This window comes from Nesoenas mayeri (assembly GCF_963082525.1).
Source record: "Nesoenas mayeri genome assembly, chromosome: 20".
Classification (NCBI taxonomy): domain Eukaryota; kingdom Metazoa; phylum Chordata; class Aves; order Columbiformes; family Columbidae; genus Nesoenas; species Nesoenas mayeri.
The window spans coordinates 889929-910712 of NC_137569.1; the positions used below are offsets into that span (position 1 = coordinate 889929).

The 20784-nt window shown below is 45.1% G+C and overlaps 1 protein-coding gene across 1 annotated transcript in view; it reads left to right on the top strand.

Moving 5' to 3' along the window:
* NF1 (neurofibromin 1) overlaps positions 1–20784 on the top strand; it is a 68855-nt gene that overhangs the window by 2471 nt on the left and 45600 nt on the right. Inside the window, exons 2-28 of the mRNA XM_080356787.1 lie at positions 3953–4096; positions 4907–4990; positions 6617–6807; positions 8115–8221; positions 8466–8533; positions 8770–8845; positions 9337–9494; positions 9946–10119; positions 10297–10419; positions 10715–10789; positions 10874–11005; positions 11290–11424; positions 11970–12083; positions 12448–12527; positions 13155–13278; positions 13688–13831; positions 14547–14793; positions 15102–15175; positions 15286–15369; positions 15891–16331; positions 16755–16894; positions 17395–17517; positions 17963–18046; positions 18398–18514; positions 18963–19144; positions 19250–19461; positions 19957–20118. Of these exons, the coding sequence (XP_080212913.1) occupies positions 3953–4096; positions 4907–4990; positions 6617–6807; positions 8115–8221; positions 8466–8533; positions 8770–8845; positions 9337–9494; positions 9946–10119; positions 10297–10419; positions 10715–10789; positions 10874–11005; positions 11290–11424; positions 11970–12083; positions 12448–12527; positions 13155–13278; positions 13688–13831; positions 14547–14793; positions 15102–15175; positions 15286–15369; positions 15891–16331; positions 16755–16894; positions 17395–17517; positions 17963–18046; positions 18398–18514; positions 18963–19144; positions 19250–19461; positions 19957–20118 (3795 nt within the window). The remainder of the gene's footprint in view (positions 1–3952; positions 4097–4906; positions 4991–6616; positions 6808–8114; positions 8222–8465; positions 8534–8769; positions 8846–9336; positions 9495–9945; positions 10120–10296; positions 10420–10714; positions 10790–10873; positions 11006–11289; positions 11425–11969; positions 12084–12447; positions 12528–13154; positions 13279–13687; positions 13832–14546; positions 14794–15101; positions 15176–15285; positions 15370–15890; positions 16332–16754; positions 16895–17394; positions 17518–17962; positions 18047–18397; positions 18515–18962; positions 19145–19249; positions 19462–19956; positions 20119–20784) is intronic.

The window sequence follows — 20784 nt, forward strand, 5'->3', positions numbered from 1 at the left end:
TCTTGTTCATTGTTAGAAATGCCGCTTTAACCAAAATCTGCCTTTGCTGGCGGTTCGTGGCCGGTGCCCGGCGCAGGGCTGCGTGCGCGGGTCCCGCGGGGCCGGCCCACCTGGGGTGTCCTGCTGGTTCTGTGTGTTTTCGGACGGGCAGCGGCGGGTGCGGAACCTGGCTGCGCTGCGGCGGGTGAAACGCTCTGTGCTTGGAGGTGTAAGCAGGTCTTGGTGAAACAAAATCTCCTCTTTTTTCCTGTGGAAATATTCACTTACAAGTTTAGGTCCTGTGTTTTCCTAGCGCGTTTAAATGCCTTCCAACCTGAAATCTTGGCAGGGCTGGTACAGCAGTGAAATAGTTGTAAGTATAGTCAGAAAAGCCTTACTGCCTAAACCGTTTAAATCTAGTCCAGTTTAAAACTATCAGATATAATGAAAGGCATTAATCCTGTATAAACTTCTGGTGACTTAAGTGATTATGAAATGTTTTAAAGAAAGAAGCCCTTTATTATGTGGATGATGGTTTAGGCTCCCCATTTGCAGTTTGAGATGTGATTGTTCTCACTAAGAAACTGAAAGCCAGTAGGAATGTTCCATTCTAACTTTCATTAAAAGGCATTAAATGAAAGCAAATATTCCCTCCTCCAGTTTATTCTTCCTCCAGCATTTGAAATCCGTACAGAATCCGAGACCTGAAGCGCTGGCTGCAAGTACCAGCTTGGTGTTTTCTTCGTGGCGTATTAAGAAATCAGTGGCAGTAGCAAGAGATGTTACGGTATTTCCCAGTACGGCCCAAGGAGATGGTTCCTGTGCTGTCAGGTGAGGCGACACTGCGCAGAACACGGGACGTTTTTCCACAGCTGCTCGAGGCAGAGCTTATCACCGCTGCCCAGCACAGCGCTGCTTCGTCTGTCGCCGACAAACCTGAAGCAGCCTTGCTCTGGCTTTTCTAAAACTGCGTGTAATGTATTTCAAAATGAAGTGCTACACTGCACACAGATGTCCTGAAGAACCGATAAAGGAATGGCCCAATACAGCAGATGTTACCTGAGCCCATTAATGAGCTGCTGAAAAGCATCCAGATGATTTGATGATCCTTCTTTAACACAGCAGTTTGTGTTCACAGTGTGGGGAATACACGTTTGTTCACATTGCCAGCTTTAGGTAACTTTTTTCTCTAGAGCACCTAGTATAAAATACTTTCAGAGTTCCGTGTTCTCCTGAAGGCTTAGTTGTGAGACACTTTGATTAAATGAGGCCCCTTTAGAAGGTGATGCAGGGCGTTTATAGTTGGGAGGAAGATCCTGGTCGGTTTGTAAAGAAACGTGTGTGTGGTTCTGCCAGCAGCGCCAGGGAGCTTGTCCTACCTGGTGTGTTCGTGTTCTTCTGCATCTGAGGCACAAGGCTCGGGTCACCGAAAGCTCTTCCACTTGCTCTGTCACCTCTGAAAATAAGAACATTAAATACAAGCTTTTACTAAATTGAGGTGTTTAAGCTTTGTGTCCATGAATTACAGGTGATAAAGAAAAATCCATGGCTTAATGTTAGCCTTTCTCAACTGATTGAGTGGAGTATCTTCAAGCCCGTTAGCGTGTTGGCTTCCAGTCAAGGTCTGTGATCATTAGCGAAAGGTTGTACCTTGTTGCATCAACCAGAGGGTCCCTGAAACAGGCGCTAATACTTCTGCAGACATCGCGAGCACCCATTTTCTTAATCATCTTTTTCTTTTCCTTTTTTCTTGTAGCGTTCGCGCTGATGGGTATTTGTGTAGAAGTTCGTTGGTCTCTTTTTGGTCACTCAGCGCTGGCACTGCGTTCCCCTCGGGGACACGTAGTGCTGCAGCATGTCAGAGTGCACAAGGGAAATAGCAGAGAAATTAAAAACCAAGGCAAACTAGCAGTGCTAATGTTTCCCTTCTATACAGTTTCTTATTTTAAATGGCAGGATAAAAAGCAGTTTTGCTTCTGGGTGACCTTGTTGCAGTGGCTGTTGTGGCAGGAAGCTCCAAAGTGTGTAAGATGATGTTTCTGTAGCGTGCAGAACTGGATCTGTGGCGCGGTGTCTTTGGGAGGTGCTGCTGAAGTGTTCTGGCACTCCGTCGTATTGAGGATTTCTGCTGTTGTCAGCACGGAGACTTGAAAATCCAAATAAAAAGCACTAGTAATGGTGAAAAATTGTAAAAATAACATCTAACAATGAAAACAAAGCTTGAATCACAAATGTTTTTTGTTCAGCTTTGTCCAGTTTAAAAATGGGAGCATTGAAATGCATCATACAGTTTTGAAGCGTTACAATCTGAACACTTGCAAGAGAATTACAAAATGAAGTGGAAATTACCTTGGTTGCCCTGTGGCGTTTGCTGCTGTGGGAGGTTGTGCAGGCACAAAGCCTCAGCCCTTCCCGCGAGGGACGGGCCCTGCGCCGCTCCCGGCCCAGCGCGGGGTGCCCGGGGTCCCCAGGGCCCAGCGCGGGGTGCCCGGGGTCCCCAGGGCCCAGCGCGGGGTGTTCAGGGTGCCCAGGGCCCAGCGCGGGGTGTTCAGGGTGCCCAGGGCCCAGCGCGGGGCGCTCCCCGGGACCCGCTGCCATCTCGCCTGCCCCTCGGGCATTCTCGGAATGAAGAGGCGACTGTTCTCTTAGGAAGAACCAGCCGATTTCCACTGTGGTCCTGCCTGTGCCACCAAACGAGCTGACACTTCCAGCGTCGTGTGGCGAGGCTCTCAGGGTCATGGTTTAGTGCTAGATTTAGGTTATCAATGGATTCTATGATCTTGAGGGTCTCTTCCAACCAAAATGATTCTATGATTAAAACCCAAACCAAACCACAGTTTATATGGAGAGGAAATCACATTTTGGGCATGAAAACTGGAGCGTGTGTGGAAGAGGTCCGTCATTGTTCAGCAGACTGCATTTAACGGTGCAGTCAAAACTGTTGGGAGAAAATGTTCCAAGTTGGGGATTCTTTAACACAATTCATGTAGGATTTTAAGTATGGGCCTTCAGAGGTCTCTCCCCAAGGGCAGCTCCGTTGGGTGCCAGGGCTGTGTGCTGGCAGGGGTGTGTGCTGGCAGCACCGTTGGGTGGCAGGGGTGTTGTGTGCTGGCAGCAGCGGGCGATGCCCCGCAGGGCCGGGCCGTAGGGTGACTCCGCAGCTGGAAAGCCGATCGGAATTCCTTGGAATCCTTTTAACTGGTCTCCAATTTTTTAAGATACCCTCTCTAATGCAAAAATAGTACATCATGGCATTTACTTTGAGCTTTCGATGTCTTTCAGAATACACATTTATCAAGAATTCTAGTCAAAAATCGGGGGACTGTGTGTTGTGGGGACCCCTGAGTGACCGGGGCCTGGCGGGGGGGATCCCTGAGCCCCAGGGCCTGGCTGGGGGGACCGTGTGTGTGGGGACCCCCGAGTGACCGGGGGTCTCCGTGGCAGCTCCTCCTTGCCTGGGTTCTGCCTCTTGGCCAGGCCTGTCCCGTTGAGGCCGGAGGACACACGGAACCTCTGTAACCACCTTCCAGCTCACCTGCTTTGTCACCTGCCGTGATTTTACCTCCTCTCTGCTCTCAAGATGCTTTTTTTTTTCGGGCGGGTATTAGCCTTGTGAAGATTTTTGGTATTTAACAAGGCAATTTTTGAATTAAAGAAACTTTTCTTCTCAAAACTTTTATCTTGCTCACATTTTTCTGCTCCTTTTGACTGCTTTGACATTTGGTTTGTAGAAAATGTATCGCAAAGCAGAGGTTTAGTTTCCGTTCAGAAAAAGGAGCAGGTGAACATCAGTATTTTGTTATATAGATAACTAATAGAAGGATGAATGTAGAGCAAATGAAATGACGTGTTTGTAGTTGTCTCTTGTAGAGTGTTTGTCAAGGTTGTTCCTGGTGTCTCAACAAACTGTAATGCATGCTCAGAGATGTAACTTTGAATGTAGGAAGCTCAGCGTGCCTGTCTGTGTCTGCAGCTTCCCATAAAGGCTGGCCAGCAGAACACCCACTCCAAGGTCAGCACGGAGCACAACAAGGAATGTCTCATCAACATTTCCAAGTACAAGTTTTCCCTGGTCATCAGTGGTCTCACTAACATCTTAAAAAATGTTAATAACATGGTAAGTTTTCCGATTTGGGATTGTTCGGTTATTTTTCCAAATGGCTGTTATTTATTTTTATTAACCAGTCTGCAGACAGTCACTTGAAATTTAGTCAAATTGTTGCTCCCCTTTCACACCTGGTATTTTTCTTTTCGTCCCCAGCTCCCTCCGCGTGGCTCGCCGCGCGTTCTGTGCGTGGGCAGGAGTACCGGGATATTTTTGGCTAAATGTTTTCTGCTTTATGTTGCCGTCTCAGCGGTGCTGGAAGCAGCCCGGGCTGGTGGCCGCCGGACGGGTGCCAGCTCGAGCCCCCGCTGCCCTTGCGCCCCCCGCCCCGGCTGCAGCGCCGCGGCTTTGGGGAGGGTCTCATGTGTTCCTTCTGCGGTCTGTGCTAAATTTTGCGACACTCTAACAAACCCGTGGATATGGATTTGTTGTGACATCAGTTCTGTGAAGATGTTGGCAATGAAATGCGTAATTGGAAAAGAGTCAGCAGTAATTGATACCAAAATAGTTTCTCAAATAGTACAAACTCCATTTTGGAGTGGGTTGCAGGTCTGATGCAGGTGAGGGGTTGCAGGGTACCCCGGTCTGTCTTTGTGCTGACTGTTCCTTATTACATTGGCATTGCAGACTGGACAAAGATATTTCTTCAGCTGTAAGGTTTTAATTCTCATTTTAGTCTATTTTTTGCTGGCTTTATTTCTAAACTCAAAACCAGAGCAGTAAAGGAGCCATGGCCTATAGAGCCACTTTGCTACATTACTGCAACGCATTACAAGTCAGATTTCTGTGTCTCAGCTGAATCCGTATCCTTTCTGCTTCTAGAGAATATTTGGAGAAGCTGCTGAAAAGAATTTGTATCTATCTCAGCTGATTATCTTGGATACACTGGAAAAATGTCTGGCAGGGGTGAGTAGGCTTGTCAGCAATTGCTGGGTTGAAGTGGAATGAGCTAACAAAGTACAGGTCAAATGCTTGGGTGTCTGTTGTTACTGGTACTAAAGTTAAAACTCAGCTGATTTAGAGCAAAATAGGATTAATGCCATTGAAAAAATACTGAAACTTCCTACAACTGTAAGTACCTGATATAATTGATAAATTAAGGATTTGTGGGCTGTTTTTTTCTTCCTTAAAGTTAGTGATCTTTCTTCAGCTAACAGATCCAAGCAAACTTCGAATTAGCCTTCCCACCACTTAACTAACTTGTGGAGTTATAAATCATGATTTTATTTTCGTGATTCGTTAAAAAGCATTGCAGACAACTGTACCCAGATCATCCACACTCTTCGCTGTTTCCCTGCAATAGGTTTTGAAGGTTCTTTCTATCTAAGGTAGTGGCCTCATGATGGTTTGATTTGTCAAGCAGCGTATCTTATATGACAGTGCTAAACAGTCAGGATAAATGTGGATTCTTCTGAATTCGCAAAAGACCCAAGTCAATATGTTTTCCAGAATAATTTTCAGCTTTACAGCCGAGTTAAACGCCGCTTTTTGGCGCTTGTTCCGTCTTCGGTGCAATGAGTCAAAAAAACATTTTTACCTTCAGAAATTAATTATTTTAAAATACTTATTTTATGTGTCTTGTTTGAAACGTTAGTGGTTTTTTCCTGATAGCTGACGGTATTTGACTGGCCTAAAATTGTGCTGAATTCTTTTTGCTTTGTCAATTCAAAGGAGAGCAAGTTGAGCCAGTGTATGTTGACTAAGAACGAGCCAGAGTCCTATACAAAGAGCGTTGTGTTCCGTCCTATCTTCAGACGTATTTCTTGCTCGCTGGTTTTGCTCAACGTTTCATCAAGTTCTCATGGCAACAGGACTCAGGTCAATTAAGTGGGAGTATCTTCAACTTCCCAATTCCCTGTGGTAAATTCACTGGTAGGATTTTAGAAAGCTTTAATTCTGACCCTTCTGTTAAAAGTTGCTCTTAGTAGAGCTGAGTTTCACTTTGAATTCTTTTGTAAATAGTTTCCTTATGTCTCATACTGTGCAAACTGGCAAAAATTAGGTTTTTCTTTTGCAGAGAAGTGAAGCCATTTTTGATGGATGTAGAGTAATCCCAGGCAAGTGAGGGAGAAGCACCTCGTTTTGTTCATTTTTACATTGAAAATATTAGCTATGAAAAGATAGTGGATAGGATACTACCCAAAAGAGAAGTGTGGGTGAGTGTTGGCCCTATGAGCTTCCATTCAAAGCTGAGATAGTTAATGCCCTACTACTCATGCTTTACAAGATCAACAGGGTGCATTTGTCAAAACAGAAGTGCGTTTTACTTCAAAATCTGATTTGATATCTTGCTTGATACTTGATGACACTGATCAACTTGGTGTCCCACATATTTTGGAGACCTAACTGGCAATGTCGGATGGTTTGAGTGATGCGGGTGGTTGTTTGGTGTTTAGCTATGGTGAGCTGAGCCTGCGGGGATTGTTTGCAGTTCAGGTTCAGGTCCTGCGCCTGCCAGTGGCAGAGGCTCCGCTCTCCCGCCGCCAAACCTACAGCATGGCATTTCCTGAAATGCTCCATGTTTGCTTCCAGCAACCGAAGGACACCATGCGCCTGGACGAGACCATGCTGGTGAAGCAGCTGCTGCCGGAGATCTGCCACTTCATCCACACGTACCGCGAGGGCAACCAGCACGCGGCCGAGCTGCGCAGCTCTGCCTCCGGGGTTCTGTTTTCCCTGAGCTGCAATAACTTCAACGCCGTGTTCAGCCGCATTTCCACCAGGTGGGTGTTTTTCAGTTCCCTGACTTAGTGTATTAGAAGCCTAAAATTATTGAATAATTTAAACTTTTAAGTATTTTAGGAACTTTTACAGAACCTTTAATAACTCCTGTTTCAGGAACACAGACTTGGCAGCTAGTGTGGAGGATGTGGTTTTACTCAGTAGGTTGATTATGTTTTCTTGCTTATGGAAATGGAAACAATTTCTTTTGCTCCTTTTTTAGGAAGCATTTTTCAGTTGATATTTTTGACAGTCTTTGAATCTGGTGCACGGATCTAGATCCGTTCGCACATCTGTAGCACGGTTTAGTTTGCAGACTCCAAAGCATTTCGTTCCTGGAGCACGGAGCTCGTTCCCTGGGCTGTTTTCCCCTCGAGATGGCCCGTCCATAAACAGTTAAGGGCTGGCGGGGCCGCGGCTGCTCCCCGCAGGGGTCAGCCTGCCGGCAGCCAGCGGGCCGAGCTCCTGACCTGCCCTTCCTGTTTAGCCGTGTTTCTGGGCCTTGCGCAGAGGCTGGGGGAGTTTTGGCACGAAAAGCACAGCAGTGGGGACCTTCCCGTTCCCAGCGAGGCCGCTGCGTGTCCCTGGCATTGAAGAAATGAAGAACTGCTTTTGTGTGTAGTACTAGAAATCACATTCCATGTCGAAAGCACATCTGTGCTTTGGAACAAAACATGGCAACATTTAGCTTGTGCGAACACATGATTTAGTTATTAGTGGCTTAGCATCTGATGAGATGTTTAGTAGATCATCCAATACAAAAGTGTGAAAAGAAGCCATTATGTTTAAACTGTTGATTAAACCGTGGACCTTCTTCAGCTCACAGAGTGGCTGTCGCTCAGCCCAGCGATATGAAGCAGTCGCTGCTTCACCCGGCAGAGATTACCTGGGGCAGGACTGGCTGTTAAGGAGCAGCCGTCTAAGGGTGCCATGATCCCATTAACTTAAAACGTAGTTGAAAAGGTGACAAGGTTATTACTACAGTATGGTAGATAAGAGAAGGATTTAGGCAAATCTTGGGCATGAACAGGGTGGCACCAGGTGCTGTTCATGTCTTGTAAGACTCATCACGGGTATTTCTAGATCCATTTTCAGTATGGGGATGGAATAAGACTATAATATTAACTCTTAGTCATGCAAGATCTGTCTCTTCATTTCTAAACCTGGAGAAGTTTATCTGAGGAGATGGTTTATATGAGTAGATCATAGAATGTTGCCCTGCTCTTCAAATGCGTATCATCATGGGAAGGTGTTCATACCTGTCTGGCACCGTCCCACTGAACGGTTCCGTTACTGTGTGTGTTTTTAGGTTACAGGAACTGACTGTTTGTTCAGAAGATAACGCTGATGTTCATGATATTGAACTTTTACAGTACATCAGTGTGGATTGTTCAAAACTGAAACGACTCTTGCAAGGTATGATCTGAGCCTGTGTTTTGAAATATTTTTATCTGAATATGGTTAGAGATGGCACAATGGGCTTGATACCTGTATCTTTTTGTTGCAGCATTTTACTCCACTTTTACCAAAATATTGAAAATACTTTAGTATAAAGACATGGCCTTAAAAATTGCTTTGCATTTCAAATGCCTTTTATAATCTGTGTTGCTTTTTAGAACCAAGTTTCTATTCTAAATGCAGAAATTCTTTACCTTTACAGAGACTGTATTCAAGTTTAAAGCCCTTAAGAAAGTAGCTCAGTTAGCTGTTATCAACAGTCTTGAAAAGGTAAGTATTTTAATATCTATCTTCTGTGTCATCGCTTATTTGCAGTCTTTCTCTAATTTAGGAATAGTTGCAATTGAGTACTTTGCTGTAAAATATAAGTTGGTGCATCTCTTTGCATATGCTTTGCAAGAAATGTCAAATGATTAAGAGGAAAATCTCTGTTCATTTAAATACATAATTCAGAAAAAAGCATTTTTTAAGCTCTGGCACGTAAAGATGTTTTGCATTATCTGCAGGCGTTTTGGAACTGGGTGGAAAACTATCCCGATGAATTCACAAAGCTGTACCAGACCCCGCAGACCGATATGGCTGGTAAGGCATAGCAAGGGACGGCGGTCACACGTTGGCGTCTCGCACAGCCCCGCGCTGGCCTGCGGTTCGTGTCCTTGCTGCTCGTGCAGCCTGCAAATAGCAAAGAACTTGCTCTCAACCGTGGTGGGGCCAGGCGAGGATACGTCGCTCTCTCACCTGTTAGAGATTCATTTTGGGGTTCCCAACACAAAGAAATCAAACCCAGAAGTTGGAGACTCTATAAATACATGGTTTTCATCTTGATACAGGAAAAAAACTTAGAGAACGTCAGCTGTACTTGTCTGTAGTAAAAAAGAGGAAAACGCATCTTTTCAGTTAAACTGCGTCTCTCGCTGGCTCGGGGGCGTTCTGTCCCCAGTAGCGTGCCAGTAACGTGGAAACCAGAACTTGCCTTCTGTGTATGTGGAGCTCTGTCCCTCTGCTATTTTATACCTGTTCTTTACCTTCTAATCATTTAAATGGTATTGAGCTTGGGGTTATATTTTACGCAGATTGTGCAGAGAAGTTGTTTGACTTAGTGGATGGCTTCGCTGAAAGCACAAAGCGTAAAGCAGCAGTTTGGCCGCTGCAGATCATACTCCTGGTCCTGTGCCCAGAGATCATCCAGGATATAGCAAAGGATGTGGTAGAGGAAACTAAAATGAACAAGGTAAGAGAAGAAAAGTATCTGAATTTTGGCTCTGATTTCTAGAGGATGCTTATTTTTTCTTATTCTGTATTTCAGGTGTATTTTATTTTGTCTGGGCCTAAAAAGCATATCACAATTCCCTATGTAAATGGATGCACCCCTTTCAGTTCTCACCTGACGTGTATTCTGTCACTGTCAGTATTGGCCCCCACAATGTTACTGCAGATTTTCCATCTCCCGGGAGGTTTATTCCCGGCTTCGTGCCGTTCTCATTGCCCAAGATTGTTCACAGTTATTGTCCTTAAACGTAACGTTTCTCCAGAACGCTGTATCAAGCTGGTGCTGGCAATCCGAATATCCATGATTTCTGATCATAAAATGCGGTGTTGTTTTTAATACTGAAGAGTCTAACGCCCCTGTTCACAGGTTTCCAGAGCTGTGGTTGTAACTATTGCTGGTTTGAACCCTGCAGAAGCTGTTCCTGGACAACCTGCGGAAGGCCCTGGCGGGGCACGGCGGGAGCCGGCAGCTGACCGAGAGCGCCGCCATCGCCTGCGTGAAACTCTGCAAAGCGTCCACCTACATCAACTGGGAAGACAATTCTGTCATCTTCCTCCTGGTGCAGTCCATGGTAGTCGATCTCAAGGTAAAAATGTCTGTTTCCTGATTGCAGTGGAGAAATTTGGATTTTAAAATGCTGAAACAAACTTTTAATTTCTCCTTAGCTGAATTCCATAGTGTGTTCAATGGGAAGTTTTGTACTGATAGTAGACAAGAATGATCTTGGTATCTGATTGGTATATTTGTTTTTTTAAATATATAGAATTTGCTGTTTAATCCAAGCAAACCTTTTTCAAGAGGCAATCAAAACGCAGACGTGGACCTGATGATTGACTGCTTAGTCTCCTGCTTCCGCATAAACCCTCACAATAACCAGCACTTCAAGGTGAGAACACTGCTTGCTGGTAAGTCACGTTCCACATACTGTTGATGGCCTGTCAGTTATAAAAGACACGCTGACAGCAGCTGGAAGCTCATACATTCAACTATAAATATCTCTTAGTAATAAATCCCTGCATGTTTTTATAAATCTTTTCTTAGCTGATTAAACTTGCTCTTGTTTAGATTTGGCAGCTTTGTCTTTTTAATAGAAAGGCTCCTGTATGTTATTCAATGTGACAGAAAAGATGGCAAAGACAAAGATGTTCCACACTGGGTTTCATGTGGTTTTTTTATTGTAGATTTGCTTGGCACAGAATTCTCCATCAACATTTCATTACGTCCTGGTAAATTCTCTCCACCGAATAATCACAAATGTAAGTTCTGAAAGCGCTCGATCGGCCCAGCAGCGCGCGGCGGCTGTTGGGGTCGGTATCTGCTCACTGTGTGTGTCCCCGCAGTCGGCGCTGGACTGGTGGCCGCGGATCGACGCCGTGTACTGCCACGCCATGGAGCTGCGCAGCATGTTCAGCGAGACGCTGCACAAAGCCATCCAGGGCTGCGGGGCGCACCCCGCCATCCGCATGACCCCGGTGAGCCTGCGGGCCTCGGCACACGCCGCCGCTGCGTCCCCTGCCCCCTCTTTCCTTCATGCTTAAGGAGACTTCAAAGATATAATAAAATGGTAGTGTATGCATATGTAAAAGGGAGTTTTAAGTAGAAGGCTATGCGACTGCACTTGAGTGAGTTTTATATACTTTAAAACTTTTTCATGAATCATAGATTATAAAAGCAATACACTTTGTAAGATCTTTAATTATAGCTACTACGTAGACTACCCTATTGACAATGGCTGTGGGGTTTTTCCTTCCATCAGAGTCTTACATTTAAGGAGAAAATGACAAGCCTTAAATTTAAAGAAAAACCTACTGATTTGGAAACCAGAAGTTACAAGTTCTTGCTGTTATCCTTGGTGAAACTGATCCACGCTGATCCGAAGCTTTTGCTGTGTGTAAGTACATCGTACTATTCATTCAGAGTAAAATTTACTTTTGAAGCTACTAAATGAATTTAAATGAAAAACATAAACCTGGCATCTGGAACACTGCCCTCCCCATTCTTCTCTCTGGTTATTATGCTTCTGTGCTTTCAAAGGAAGAACGCAAAACCAAAAGAAACTGCAAGAAGTTTAGCAGAACCAGAGCAGCATAATGACGAAGAGTGTAAAGCTTTGAGTCCGAAAGAGCGGGAAGGGGGCGAGGGGAATAGAACAAGAAGAAAATTGGAATAAGGGCAGGAGGGTGAAATTAGTCATCGTTTCAATGAGTAGAAAGACAGATGCCGTCTTAGATCTTCCATTTTCTCAGATCTGTTTATTTTTAAAATATGTCAATCCTGTCAAAGGTATATGCAAGGGGTGTCATAGACCAAAAATATGAGGCACTCTCTTAAAGATCCAGAAATCCACCTCGTTTGGTTACAGAGATGCCACTGTAGCCGTCAGTAGCATGGTCAGTCATTAACAATGGTACAACTTGCTTTCCTTTTGCTGTTCAGAACCCGAGGAAGCAAGGGCCTGAGACGCAGGGGAGCACGGCGGAGCTGATCACGGGCCTGGTGCAGCTGGTGCCGCAGTCCAGCATGCCGGACATCGCGCAGGAGGCCATGGAGGTGAGGGCGCGCTCCTGCGGGCGCCGGGGCCGCGCTGGGACGGAGCAGCGGGGGCGGCGCTGTGGGGCGGTGCTGTGGGTCGGCGCTGTGGGTCAGCGCTCGGCCCTCTGAGCTTTTCCTCAATGTTTTACACGAGAGGCCTATAAGTACAATTTTAAAAGCTTGACTGAGGAAACTAACGAATCACCACAGTTACTTCTGATTTCTAGCCTTTCCATGCAAAGTTGCTGATTCTGTGACTTTGCCAGTTCCATTGTAACACTCCTGTGGTTTTACTATGGTGGGTCTCTGGAGCACTTCATACCCATGCGGTGCTCTGTGCATTTCTGTCTTTGAGTGAAACTCGACTTTGTTCTGAATTTAGGCCTTGCTAGTTCTTCACCAGTTAGACAGCATTGACTTGTGGAATCCTGATGCACCTATAGAAACATTCTGGGAAATTAGGTATGTAAGTTAACTTTTGTAAATTAGAGAAATAGCTGGTTTGATTTGTCTTCTCTTTCGAAATAGCTGTGAGTGTTTTGGGACAGCTGTGCGACATCGGCTGCAATCTGCAGTCACAATTTCTAGTAGTAGAATGAGTTTGTGGTCTGTTCAGGCTGGGGAAAACCCATTAAAATTGACCCTGATTTGGACCCCTTGGCAGTTTTAGCAGAGTGCGCGAGGCGGGAATGGATGTGAAGAGGGAACATCCCTAGACGTGTTCCTTCCAGAGCAGAGCTGAGACCTTGTCAGTGCGTAGGTGACTCGTCCCGCCCCGCCTGGGTGGGGGACACACAAGGACTCCGAATCACCAGCCCGAGCTGCCGGCCGGTCCCCGAACTGCCGTCCAGTCCCCGAACTGCTCTGGTTCCTCTGGGGACCCACAGCGGCCGGCTGGGCGGTGGGACGGGGCCGAGGGAGCTTGTCCCTTGAAGTGCACACCTATGTTACGACTGTTACACGTTTGAAAACACGATGCTAGCGTATGTGTAGGATATTCATCCTAATTGCCTATTTCTGTGTAAAATGTAGTAATGTCTTTCAAATTTTTGTTACTAAAAGCTAATGCTGAATTTCGTTTTGCTGCAGTTCACAAATGCTTTTTTATATCTGCAAGAAGCTGACGAGTCATCAGATGCTCAGCAGTACCGAAATCCTCAAGTGGCTGCGAGAGATTCTCATCTGTAGGAATAAGTTTCTGCTAAAAAACAAGGTAAGTAAATGTTAACGTCTGTCTGGTAGGATCATTCATCTGAATTGCTCTCTGTTTTGTCACTCCCTTATTTACCAGGTTATTTTCATGACTGGAAGAGATTTAATAGCTACACCTATACTTTGTTTTGTGATTTCCTCTCTGCTGAGGGTGGTGTTTGTGAAGCACCTTCATTACAATTGTTAACCAAAGGCAGCTCGAGGATTTTTATTTGAGCTACAGGGACGTGCTGGGAGCACCCATGGGACCAGTGCTGTGGGGCCAGTGCTGTGGGGCCAGTGCTGTGGGACGTGCTGGGAGCACCCGTGGGACCAGTACTGTGTGGATGGCAAAGAGCTTTTCACTTTCCTGAAATCTTACCCTATTCAAAAAGCAAGTTGATTTATTATTTTCTTCCCTGTCTCTCTAGCAATCAGACCGGAGTTCCTGCCACTTCCTCTTCCTTTATGATGTCTCTGGAGGTGGAACTAGTCAAATTTCCCTTGACCACGAAGAGATGATGCGCTGTGCTCCGGGGGCCACCCTCAGGAAAGGGAAGGGGAATTCCTCCATGGTAAGTCATAGATGATCATAATCCGTTTTACCACTTAGGGAGGAAAACCTGTGTGCAAGTAGAAATCAAATTACTTTGACAGTCATTTTTAAAATTAAAATGAATTATTTCTGAGGAGGAGAAGACATCTGTGTCTTACATAATGGGTCTAATATTCTAATACGCTGGGTAATACTGATCTATCAGACCTTAGAAGGTCACATTTTTTTCCAGTTAAAATGTTGGTGAATATTTTTCCTGAGGGTTGCACACAGCATCCCTGCACGCTGGTCTGTTGTTAGTAGGTCTGAAATCTCACTTTTGAAAGCATTGCATGCAGTTTGAATGTACCAGGAAGGACCATAAGATCAAACATTTCAGTAAGGTATATCCTTGGACAGACAAGTTACTTAGGCCTAATTTTACTACTAGTTCTAGCTGCAGGAAGAAAATGAAGAGGATATTTAGAACATCTTTTATGAGCCAAAACTTTGTTTTGTTTTTTAATGTCCACTTTTGCAGTATTGTCCTCAGCACTCGGTCATCCTCACGCAAGGAGCAGGTTCTCCGCCGCTGCTCGTGCAGCAGCAGATGAAAGCTCTGATCTTGTTTAGCATTGCTTATTCCTACTAGAATAAAAGCAGTTTTAAAGAACAGTTTGGCTAATGCTGTACGTTAATAAAGCTCTCGTATTCGTTATCAATATTACCAAACCGGGAATGCTGTGTTTCCCAAGGAAAGCACAGCAGCGTGCAGCGGGACCCCGATTTGTCGCCAAGCCCAGACGAAGCTGGAAGTCGCCCTGTACATGTTTCTGTGGAGCCCGGATATCGAGGCGGTCCTGGTCGCCATGTCCTGTTTCCGTCACCTCTGTGAGGAAGCCGATATCAGGTGTGGAGTAGATGAAGTCTCAGTGCATAACTTTTTGCCAAACTACAACACTTTCATGGAGTTTGCATCTGTTAGCAATATGATGTCTACAGGTAAGAACCATCAATCTGAAAAACACCTTTCTATGTGTATAATAAGACTATTATTTGTGTTTGAGTTCTTTAAGCAGGTTGAAATTCTTGATTTGATTGCTACTCCTGCTTTCACCAAAATATCTTAACCGTTGGAATTGTTAGGAAGAGTTGGGAATTGGGTGACTGAGTTCATGAGGATTTGAAAGTGTAACAAGAATAGAAGGGATATGTTCCTCTGTTAGTTTAATAATTGCATTCAAAGATGTCATATTTGATGTCGGTGGGTTTTGAAAAGCCTCGGTTCACTGTTCTGCGCTCCTCCGCAGGCAGAGCGGCTCTGCAGAAGAGAGTGATGGCGCTGCTGAGGCGCATTGAGCATCCGACTGCAGGCAACACAGAGGTGACCTTTCTGCTCATTTTACACTCATTGCTTGCCTATTTTTTTTGAAAACAGAAAATGCTGTTGCTACAAGTAGTTTTCAAGTTAAATCTTGATATATCTTCTTTTAGGCCTGGGAGGACACACATGCAAAATGGGAGCAAGCTACAAAACTGATCCTTAACTATCCAAAGACCAAAATGGAAGATGGGCAGGTGACTATGAATTTTTCCATGGGTTCAACCCTTAGAAATTTTAAATATTTAAGATTATTTATTTTAAGGAATTGAATTTTAATATAGGAAATGAGTTTTGTAGGCAGACTTAAGTTTCATGAAAGTATTCCAGAAAAATTGTGGTGATCAGTTGTCCACTGTGCTTACTGAGAGACCAGAAGTGATTGGTCTTAAATTGCAGTGAGGGAGGTGGAGGCTGAACTTAAAAATTAAAAGCAAATTGAAAGAAAGAATAGTGAAGGCTCTGGGATTCTACTGGGGAAATGGCAAAATTCCTGTCACTGGGAGCTGTTAAAGCAGCTGCTGGATGTCGTGGTTTAAATGTGCTGCGTGCTGGTGCAGAGCAGGGGCTTGTCTTGGCAACCCCCTTTATTTGAACTATAGAAGGAAAGTTCTTGAGACTGGCGTTGTAAAGGGCAGGATGGTTATGGAATAATTGAAAGTTCTCGTCTCGGTTCTGTTCAGTTGGCGAGATTTCGTGTTCAACCATTCTCTGTCAGGTCACCGAGAGTCTTCACAAGACGATTGTGAAGAGGCGCATGTCGCACGTGAGCGGTGGCGGCTCCATCGACCTGTCGGACACGGACTCTCTGCAGGAGTGGATCAACATGACGGGGTTCCTGTGCGCGCTGGGGGGCGTGTGCCTGCAGCACCGCAGCACCGCAGGGCTGGCCACGTACAGCCCCCCCATGGGCCCCGTCAGCGAGCGCAAGGGCTCCATGATCTCCATGGTGTCCACCGAGGGCAACGCCGAGACCCCGGTCAGCAAGTTCATCGACCGGCTCTTGACTCTCATGGTCTGCAACCACGAGAAGGTGGGACTGCAGATACGGACCAACATCAAAGATCTGGTGGGTCTGGAGCTGAGCCCAGCGCTTTACCCGATGCTGTTTAACAAACTGAAGAACACCATCAGCAAGTTCTTTGATTCTCAAGGACAGGTAATGTGTTGATATATTCCTTTGCATCTTAAAAAAAAGTCAGTCTTGTCTTTCATAGAGGTAATTGAAATTGATACCTGTTTGCGTTACGTGCAAAAAACCTGCAAGTGTTGTGATTACGTTCCACAGCATGCGTTAATAATTATTGCATTTGTGATTCCAGGCCATATTTAACATCAAGTAACTGAAAATATTCTTGATTTGTTAGTGAACTCTGAGTACAGACTCTGGGAGAATGTTCTCAGAATCGTGGCTGGTTGTGCTGACATATTTAATCTTGACATATGTTGGAATTCTTTTGGCTCAGTGATAACTGCAGAAATGCTTTTCCATTAGATTTTTGAAATGCTGCGGTGTATCTGCTAAATGACCTTTTTTGGTCCTGTGTGTGAAGAATTAAGACACACAATTTTCTTCTTGTAGGTGTTGTTAACTGAGACCAACACACAATTTGTAGAGCAAACCATTGCCATAATGAAGAATTTGCTTGACAATCATACAGAAGGGAGCTCCGAACACCTGGGACAAGCTAGTATTGAGACAATGATGCTAAACCTGGTTAGGTACGAAATCCTGTTGACCTTACTGCACAAAGTCGTACGGTTGGGACGCGAGGTAGAGCATTCCAGTTGACATCTTTTCTACTTGCGTCCATGGAGAAGCAGCAGCTGATTTTCTGATCTTCCTCCTTATGTTCTCCCAACTTCAGTAATCGTGGAGATCATTTATAGTGTAGCGGAATGTACGCTGGTGGAGGGTGGCGCTTTTATTTCTAAAGAACTAACCATTCCATAGCTTGGCCCTGTTCTTGTAAGCTTGGTTGGTTTCTTTTCTGTGCAATGGAAACCAGCTGAAGGGCAGATTTCTGTTCAGTTTTATACTAATAGAAACTTTTCTGGCCAGAAAAAATATGGTACTGAAAAAGCAGGTGGCGCAGATGGGGCGAACCCGTCGGCGCGGTGCCGGCTCAGCCAGCGCGCGGGCCCGAGGGCTGACGTGGTTCGTCAGATGTGCGGCTGTGTCGTGTGTAGCACATAATTCATCTTTCTGCCTTTTTCTTCAGGTATGTGCGTGTGCTTGGGAATTTGGTACATGCAATTCAAATAAAAACCAAGCTCTGTCAGTTAGTGGAAGTGATGATGGAAAGGAGAGACGACCTCTCATTTTGCCAAGAAATGAAATTTAGGTGAGTGTTGCGTTGTGTAACTTCTCAGGTGGGTTAAAGTGAACAAGTGTCATTTTGTTTGGTTATGTGTTTAAACAAACAACCCCCAGACTGTCTCATGCCAGTATTCCTGGTATAGGATCCATACCCCCATCTTTACTTCAGACTCATTTAGAGCCTGGTGCTGCATTAAATTGTATTTTGCTTGTGGGGATACTATACACACATAAAAACGCTGTGTGTGATACAGACCGGGGGCGTTTCTTGGTATCACAAAATTAGTTCACTTCTTACACTGAAATTGTAATAATTACAAATGATGCCAACAGCAACGAGTGTGTTTGTGGGGAGAGCTTTTGAAAAACCAAAACCAACCCCCAAACAACAGCCGACTGAGCAAAAACATCAACAAAACCCAACCAAACAAAACCCCCATAGGCTAACGCAATGTATCCATATGTAACAGGAACAAAATGGTGGAGTATTTGACAGACTGGGTTATGGGAACATCTAATCAAGCAACAGATGAGGATGTGAAATGCTTGACAAGGTAAGAAAGAATATTCTGGAGCTATTTCTGCAGTTTTGGTGAGCGACAGCAGGGTTGTGTTTAATGCATTATAGTGTTGAATTGATACCTAACTGTGTCAGTGGGTTTTTTATGACAGATTTGGTTTGCACGTGTCCTCAGGAAACCGATGGCTGAACCTGTCCCAGCCGTGTAAAAGCTGTTTCCTGGTGGACAGAACTTCACTACAATTACTTTAAGGAAAACCCTGTTTTTGACGTGCAGTCAGACACCTGAGGGGAAGGGATTTGGTGCTAGATGGGAACGGTGTTGGGGGAGGAGACGCTGGTTCTGCTGAGCCGAGACAGAGCTGCTTGCAATTTTCTCTTTCAGAGACCTGGACCAGGCGAGTATGGAAGCCGTGGTCTCGCTGCTCGCGGGGCTGCCCCTGCAGCCTGAAGAAGGAGATGGTGTTGAGCTGATGGAAGCGAAATCTCAGTTATTTCTTAAGTAAATAGTGACTTTTAACTATTTTTCTATACGATTACTCTAAGTAGATGCACCATATGACTTTTACAAACTATGGTTGATTTGAGAAAACTTGCACACAAATTTCAGGACTGCCTTCTGGTGGTTACAGCACAATTGAAAATTTGGACTATGGTACAAGAAATATTACTTGGGGCAGTCATGAGATTTTTTGGGAGGTTTATTTTGTATTTGCTCCTGTATGCAAATCTTTTCAGGCGGTTTTACTTACCCAAGTCACAGAATCACAGAATCGACTGGGTTGGAAAAGCCCTCAGAGATCATCCAGTCCAACCCTTGGTCCAACTCCAGCCCATTGACTAGATCAGGGCACTAAGTGCCATGTCCAGTCTCAGTTTGAAAACCTCCAGGGCCGGTGAGTCCAGCACCTCCCTGGGCCTCATATCTATTTGTCTTTCTTTTTCGTTAGATATTTCACACTGTTTATGAACCTTCTCAATGACTGTAGTGAAGTTGAAGATGAAAGCGCGCAAACGGGCGGCAGGAAGCGCGGGATGTCTCGCCGACTCGCTTCGCTGCGGCACTGCACCGTCCTCGCCATGTCCAACTTACTCAATGCGAACGTGGACAGCGGGCTTATGCACTCAATAGGTAAAGCACTTAGAGATAAAGGTGCAGAAATGAGCACATAACAAAGACATTGGTGTTTAACTTATTTTTACAGCTTCCTTAGTAGCTCTGGGTTTTTTTAATCAGGCTTGGGCTATCATAAAGACCTGCAAACGAGAGCTACGTTTATGGAAGTGCTCACTAAGATCCTGCAGCAGGGAACAGAGTTTGATACGTTGGCAGAAACGGTGCTGGCGGATCGGTTCGAGAGGCTGGTGGAGCTGGTGACCATGATGGGTGACCAGGGGGAGCTCCCCATTGCCATGGCTTTAGCCAACGTGGTGCCTTGTTCTCAGTGGGTGAGTTGATTCATGCCTTTTATTTCCTACGTTATTTCAAAATGTTAAGACTTGCAGTAAAAAACAGTGCAAACATGAGGGGTGTAAGAGCAGTCTGCTGAAGGGAGAGCAGACTACCGGCCATGGTAGCTGGCCCTTCTCCGTATATTCTTGAAAACTCTGCTGAGTCTAATTGTCAGAGAGCTTGATTATAAACTGCACTTTTACAGTCATCTTTTAGTTAATATCTAGGAATAATTTTGGATGTAGTTATTGCCATAAATGCATGTGTTTGGCCTGGTTATTTATCATGGATTGTGTGTAGTTGTAATGCAGACAAGCAGAACTGTGTTTGCTCCTCTGGATTTTAGTGAGATGAGCTGGGCTTTATCATACAGCAGAATAACTGCTCATCTGTCTAGACTAAATGTTATGGATTTGTGTGACTGGGTGTTGTGGGGCAGATTTGTAGACAAGGAATGCCGGTCAGATTAACGGCTCGTTGCTTCTTTGCAGGATGAGCTCGCTCGCGTCCTGGTCACTCTCTTTGATTCTCGGCACCTGCTCTACCAGCTGCTCTGGAACATGTTTTCGAAGGAGGTGGAGCTGGCGGATTCCATGCAGACGCTCTTCCGAGGAAACAGCCTAGCCAGTAAAATAATGACTTTCTGTTTTAAGGTGTGTTATCTGCTCCTCCTCTCTGCTACAAGTCACTTCAATAACAGAAGAAGCTTAATATAACAATACAAAACTACCAGTCTATGGCGTTAAGCACTTGAGTGTTTGAATGATTTGAAAATAATCCAGAGTTGCCTTTGGGTCTGGGTGTAAGTTAGTCTCAGCTCTCGTGTCTGTCAAGTTTAGGGAGTTTTTAATGTTTTCGTGTTTGAAGTGAGTCTTGTAGATCTCTTATGCTCACGCCCAACTGAAAATACCAGTCCCTGTGGAGCAAAGCTTTCGCCAGCTCCTCAGCGCTCAGCCGGTTTGGCTTCAGCTTGCAGTGGGGGCTCTGGAATGTCTCCAAGGCAATAGACGGGTCGTGTTGCCTGCTCTGTGTGTTCTGTGTTGTTAAAGAAGAAAACCTGTCGTAGTAACAAAAATGTTTGCAAGTTTTGTAGATTTCAACAAAGATTACTAGTCATTTAGTGAGCATAAATGAGCTGGTACAAAGAGCTTAACGTCTGTAAAAGCTTTAGTTCTCTTCAAGTCCTTTCCTTTCCCTTCAGTCATAGTCTTTGCCCTTCTGACTAGCTGAGTTATAGGGGTGATTCTGGGCCCGACACCAGCTTGAAGGCTCTTTCTGATGGTCCTTTTGTAAGCAGCGATTTGAGGACGGGAGGCAAA